Source organism: Peromyscus maniculatus, chromosome 1 (assembly GCF_049852395.1).
Source record: "Peromyscus maniculatus bairdii isolate BWxNUB_F1_BW_parent chromosome 1, HU_Pman_BW_mat_3.1, whole genome shotgun sequence".
NCBI classification, from domain to species: domain Eukaryota; kingdom Metazoa; phylum Chordata; class Mammalia; order Rodentia; family Cricetidae; genus Peromyscus; species Peromyscus maniculatus.
In genome coordinates, this window is record NC_134852.1 from 32,314,128 (window position 1) to 32,320,127 (window position 6,000).

The following is a 6,000-nucleotide window of genomic DNA, read 5'->3' on the forward strand; positions in this document are numbered from 1 at the left end:
TTCTCTTCTAAATGTTTTATAAACTTTGTTATTGCATTTAGGTATTGATCTACTTAGAGTCAATGTTTGTATAAGGAATTAAAAAACGGGACTTGGGCATGGAGTAATCCTCTGCCTGAGCATCCTCTGTACTGCTCAACTCTTAGCATACTTGTCAAAGATCATTTGGCCACAGGGTAGGACTGATCAGAGGGATGGTCTGACTTGGTACTCTTTCTGGTTGTGGCTGTGGTAGGTTTTGCTGCAGGTGGTTGATTTGGTTGTTTTTGAGATGGGTATAGTCAGAAGTTTTCCTGTGTCCTGCCTAGACCCTGCAGTCTGGACAAATCTCTCCCACCCACATCCCACAGCCTCTTGATCTCAAATAAACACACAGAGACTTATGTTATTTTCAAACTATATGGCCTAATGGCTCAGGCTTCTCACTAGCTAGCTCTTACATCTTAAATTAACCCATTTATATGAATCTATACTTTGCCACATGGCTTGTGGGTTACCAGTACTTTTACTTCTTGCTTCTCCTGGGGGTGGCTAGCAGCATCTTCCCCACTCTCCTTTCTTCTCTCTCTCTCTCTCTCTCTCTCTCTCTCTCTCTCTCTCTCTCTCTCTCTCTCTCTCTCTCTCTCTCTCTTGAACTTGCCTGCCTGGCTCCATCCTGCCCTGCCATAGGCCAAAGCAGCTTTATTTATCAACCATTCAGAGTAACATATATTCACAGCACACAGAAAGACATCCCACAGTGATGGGGTGTTACTATGTAGTCCTGTCTAGCTTAGAACTCACTTGGTAGTCTAGCCTGATCCTGAGCCCATGGTAACCTCTTGTCTCAGTCCTTCAACTACTTGGATTATAGACATGACACCCCACAGATGGCACCGTATTTCTCTTTTTTTTAAATTGCATATCCATTTACTGATTGTTTGATGGTAGGAGGAACCTAGAGGGCCACAGCATTGTGCCAACAGTGCTGAAGCCTGTGGTGGGAGAAGGGAGTGTGCTTTTGGCTGCAGTACAGGTCTAACAGTCTATTCTAAGTCGAGGCTGGGTTCTGGAAAGAGAGTCACCTGCTATATTACAACTGTGTGTCACCAAAGAAGGTTTGTCTTCATATCCTTGGCTGGGAGTTGGGGATCTGTGCTGGCTAGTTTTATATCAACTTGACTCAAACTAACTCATTTGGGAAGATGAAACTCCTGTTGAGAAAATGCCTCCCTTCCACCAGATGGACCTGAGGGAAAAACCTGTGGGACATTTTCTTGAATGATGATTGGTTTGGATAGGTCCAGCTCTTTGGGGTACAGCCACGCCTGGGCTTGTGGCCCTGGATTGTGCTGTTTTATTACCTCAACACAGATTCTAACTAAGACAGAGTCCCTATGAGGAAAAGTGGCCATTTAGAGTACACTCAGCCCTGATATTCCCTCAGTTAACTTCTGGCCACAAGAACCAGAGAGGTGAATATTTACATCTACCACAATTAGCACAATGAGAAAAAGATGTGATCATTAAAAATAACTGTAATTTTAATGTAAAAAAAATGCTATATGACTTTCTCCCATCTTCAGAGCCTTCCAAGGACTGCCAGAGTAAATATGATTTAGGCTGCAGCCTAAAGCACACTCTCTCCCCACCCGCCACAGGCAAGGACTTGAAGGAAGACACATGGCCAGCCTAGAAACATAGTACTTATAGGAGTACTAGGAGAGAATACCCTGCTTATTGCCTCATCTCTCCTAATCTACCTTCTCACAGAGAATGTACTCCCCAAAGGAACCAACATGTCACACACAATCAGAGAGTTCTTCTCCACTTGCTTGATGTGGATGAATTTATCATGATGTTTCTTCTCTTTTTTTGTCTATGACAGGTGTAGAACCTGTTGATTTTGGACCTCCAAAACCAAAAGAACATCGACCCTCATCAAGGGGTATCATTGGCATTGTTGCTCAATGTCTGATGGGACTGATTGCAGTAATATTTGTTCTGGTTTTCCTGTGGCGCAGACGTCGTAGCAGGTGAAGTGTCTTACACCCTTCCACCTACTCTTCCATTCCCTCCATGCTCAGAAAAAAGAGAGGTTTCCTTCACTTTGTGTCTGGACTCCATCTTCTTCTTTGCTATGTGTCTGCTGTGTTCCTCATATCACTGCCTTCCTATGTCCTGTACCCCAGTGTCTGTTGGTCATGGTCATTCCTTTCCCTGTGAAGTTTGGAGATAAATTGACTTCATTTTTCACCAGGGAGCCACAAATTGAGAACAACGTTAAACAGATGGACAATGAGCCAACCAACCTCAATGAGCCAACCAACCTCAATGAAAGCCCAAAGGAAGCCTCAAAAGTGAAACCTCATAACAAAGAGAAGAAAACAGTAAATTCTTTACTTTGTTGTCACAGCAGCAGGGATGTAGGGAGGGACTGAGATAGCATAGTGGAGGCAGAAGAATCAGGGTCCTCTTGACAAGTGAAAGAAGAACCCACCAGTGGGAGACAAAGGAGTGTGGGTGTGAAGACCAAATATGCAGAACACTGAAAGAACAGATCTTTGGGCCTGCGATGTCCCACTCAATCAAAGTACCACCCCCAGCACCAGTTAGAAAACAGCAAATATGATGGGGTAAAAGGATCAAAGGCTCGGAGGGGCTGGTTAGATTGGAAAAGGAGGCAGCACCAAGAAAGGCAGTGGCAGCCATGGTATGAATGCACAGCAAGGACACCAAGAAGCTCCCAGGAAATATTGGCTCCCAGGGTCCTTCCCAACTGAGGAACCAAACAACAGTGACAGTGTCTCCCATTTCTTTAGGGCAAGAAGTAAGAGCATGCTCAGTGAGGACAACTGGACCCATCTACCCACAGTAAGTAAAGGCACTGACCCTCGGGAATCAAAGGTCTCACCACCTGCCTGTCCTTCCATGGCATCCTGGACACCAGCCACTGTCTCCTGTCTGACTTACAGAGCAGATCTTCTTTTCCCAGCCTCTGGCTGGCATTTTCTTTAGGCTACCAAGTAGCTCCCAAATAAAGACATGGAGACTTATTATTACTTATGAATGCTTAACCTTAGCTTAGGCTTGTCCAACTAGCTCCTTCACCTTAATTTAAACTGTTTCTATTCATATGTGTTTTGCCTCAGGCCTTTTTCCCTTCCTTTCCTGAACCCAAATTCCTCCTGCTACTTACTCTCCTGCCTAGATGTCCCACCTATATATCCTCCCTCGCTATTAGACATTCAGCTTTTTCTTAGACAAGTCAGGTGCCTTAGGCAGGCAAAGTAAAACAGCGACACATCTTTACATAGTTATACAAACACAACACACCTTTACATTGTTAAACAAATATTGCACAACACCAGCCTTCAGGTGCCTTAGGTCCTCACAGATTTCCCAGCCACAGAAGACCAAGTCAGTGCTGAACGGAGACTCAGTGCACCTAGGCTAGGCTGGCATGAGGGAACCACATGTCCAAGAGCAGGTTCCTTATCCTAATGCCTTCCCTGCTGTCTGTGAAGGTTGTGGGCATTCATTCTCCCTTAGGAAGACTCTCTACTGTGTGTGTCTGGGTACCATGGGCCACTGTGCTCCTCTTTATCATAGGAACATGTCAGTGACAAATACCACAGAGGGAAGAATAATCAAGGCTTTGTAAACTTGGAGAACTCCTGAACTGAATAATACAGGTCTCTGTCCTTGTTACCTCTCCTCTGGTCCTAATAAGCTAGGTCTGTGAACAGACTCTGTAGGATGCAAATCCTCTAACTGAACTTGGGCATTACCCCCTTCAATGCCCACCCCCACATCTACTACTACCTCCTGCCACGTCCTTTGGGCTACAAATTACAAGTCTCAAATGAGCTTTGCACTTCCATGATCTGGTGACTCTTCTCTTGCTTCCCCAGGTCATGTGACAACTCTCCTAATGAGGTAAGCACTGCCACTTTCACTGCCTGCTTCCTCTCAGATGTCTCTGGAGAGATGGGGACACTCAGAGCCACAACTGTGTGTCCTTAGTTCCTCATGCAGCAGACGAGGAGCTGCACCTCTCTCACCCATAGGCTGCTCGCCCAAATTCTGCCCACTACAAAAGAGGTTACAGGTGTGGGTGAGCTAATCCCTGTGTAGTTCCCAGCACAGACCCAAAGGAGGAAGGGCCACACCCCTCTCCCTTGTCTCTGCTCATCTGAACCTACTCTGGCTTTCAAAGGAAAGACTCCATTCCAACCAGTCAGCAGTGCAAGCGCTGGGATCTCACTCTGACCCCTCCTCTGTCCAGCCCCCTAGTCCCTTGTAGTCTGACAGATGGATTCAGACAAAAGACATCCTGTCATGTAGAAGACTGGCAGGTTTCTTAGAGAATGACGGAGGCATGCTCAACAGTGAGGGTGGACATTGGCCAAAGGGCCACTGCTGATGAAAGGCCTTCAAGGAGCGAGAGTGGACAATGGCCAGGGACCACGGGCTGCATGTTAAAGTGGGCCAGGTGCTGTCTTCTAAAGTCTCTGGCACAGAAGGCCTTCATGAGATGTTGTTCTGTGCAGGACAAACAGATCATGTGGGTTGACTCTAAAGGAGGGGACTATGGTGTGTCTATGTTCCTTTCCAGAAGGCTCCAGCCACATAGTAACTTATATTCTTCCTAGCAATTGGTCACTTGGAGCATTGAAAGGCTGGAAATGTTGTCCTATTTCTAGAGTGCTTGCCTGGCTGTCCTTGCCACAGAATCACAGTGGAGCACACCTGCAGTCACAGCACTTGGTCCCTGGAGAACATGGGGACTCCCTGGGCTACATGAGAGCCGGTTCACACCAACACACACACAAACCAGGATTAGGGCAGATGAGATGCTATAGTGTAAAGTGCAGTTTACAAATCTGACACCTGAGTTCATTTCATGAACCCTGAGGTAAAAGGAGAGACCCCTTCTGCAAGTTGTCCTCTAAGATGCACCCATGTCTTTCTGTCTGTCTGTCAGTCTCTGTGTGTGTGTCTCTGTCTCTGTCTCTCTGTCTTTCTGTCTCTCAGTGTGTGTGTGTGTGTGTGTGTGTGTGTGTGTGTGTGTGTGTGTCTGTGTGAGTGTGTGTGTGTGTATGTGTAGTCTTGAGACTGACTGTACGATCATACTTTTCAGGTGGATGGAGCTTCACATTATTTCCTGAAAAACAATGTCCAGCAACCCAAATCCCTAACTTCAGTCTTCCCATCTCCACCAGCAACAGCAATGGTCTTCTGAAATAAAAACACAGTGATGAGACCTGTCCCATTAACTGCTGCTCATGTATTCCCAGTCTCCTGCCCCTCACTGGGCAGGGTGGAGGAGGAGAGTCCCCAAAGGACACAACTCTGCAGCCCCAGTCTTCAGAGTCAGCAGAGAGAAAGGCAGATAATGGATTGATTGGGTAGCCAGTGGCTAGCAGGAAGAGATTGCTGGTGAGGGATTGCACCCTTTAGACCACAGAGCAAGAGAAGTTTATGAAGTCCACTGTAGCCAGGGAATCAGCTAAGAAGTGATCAGAAATCTGGCTGTGGCAGAGAAAAATGGGCTGTGGTAGGGGATGACCTCCACTGGGGAAAGCCCTCTGACAGTTAGGTGACTATGTGTGCAGGTTCCTGGCATGCGATCACTGTCATCAGGAGCATGACAATGTAATTTGGCTGATGTACAGTTCTAGGAGTCCAGTGGCAGCCACTCTGTACCTATTTCCTGACATGGGATTTTTGCTGTACACATTTTTGCGGGCCATGAAATCCAAGGTCCTGCAAACAGAAAATCTCTTGGTTGGTCACAGCTGCAGTTCCATGGTGGAGAGATACAATCTCCCATCCGTGTCTGTTTGGGATTCTGTTTCACCTCTCAGCTGTGACTTGTTCTCTAGTCCCACAAAGCTAAGTGGCCAAACCTTCAGCAAGCACATGAAGCACTCCTCGACATTTGCCCACTCTGTTCTCAGGTCTTCCTCACACTCACTACTGTCTCCTTAGCTCCCTGACACTAGCTCCTTCTCCTTC

The 6,000-nt window shown here is 46.7% G+C and overlaps 1 protein-coding gene across 5 annotated transcripts in view; it reads left to right on the plus strand.

Annotated features, from left to right (window-relative positions):
- Positions 1–5,258, plus strand: part of LOC102924043 (cell adhesion molecule CEACAM21-like) — a 41,160-nt gene extending 35,902 nt beyond the window's left edge. For all 5 annotated transcript variants that reach the window (XM_076573648.1, XM_076573644.1, XM_076573645.1 and 2 more), the window contains 5 exons: positions 1,868–2,015; positions 2,240–2,369; positions 2,802–2,853; positions 3,894–3,918; positions 5,123–5,258. In XM_076573648.1, the coding sequence (XP_076429763.1) occupies positions 1,868–2,015; positions 2,240–2,369; positions 2,802–2,813 (290 nt within the window). In that variant the 3' untranslated portion in view covers positions 2,814–2,853; positions 3,894–3,918; positions 5,123–5,258. The remainder of the gene's footprint in view (positions 1–1,867; positions 2,016–2,239; positions 2,370–2,801; positions 2,854–3,893; positions 3,919–5,122) is intronic.
- Positions 5,259–6,000: the final 742 nt, after the last annotated feature.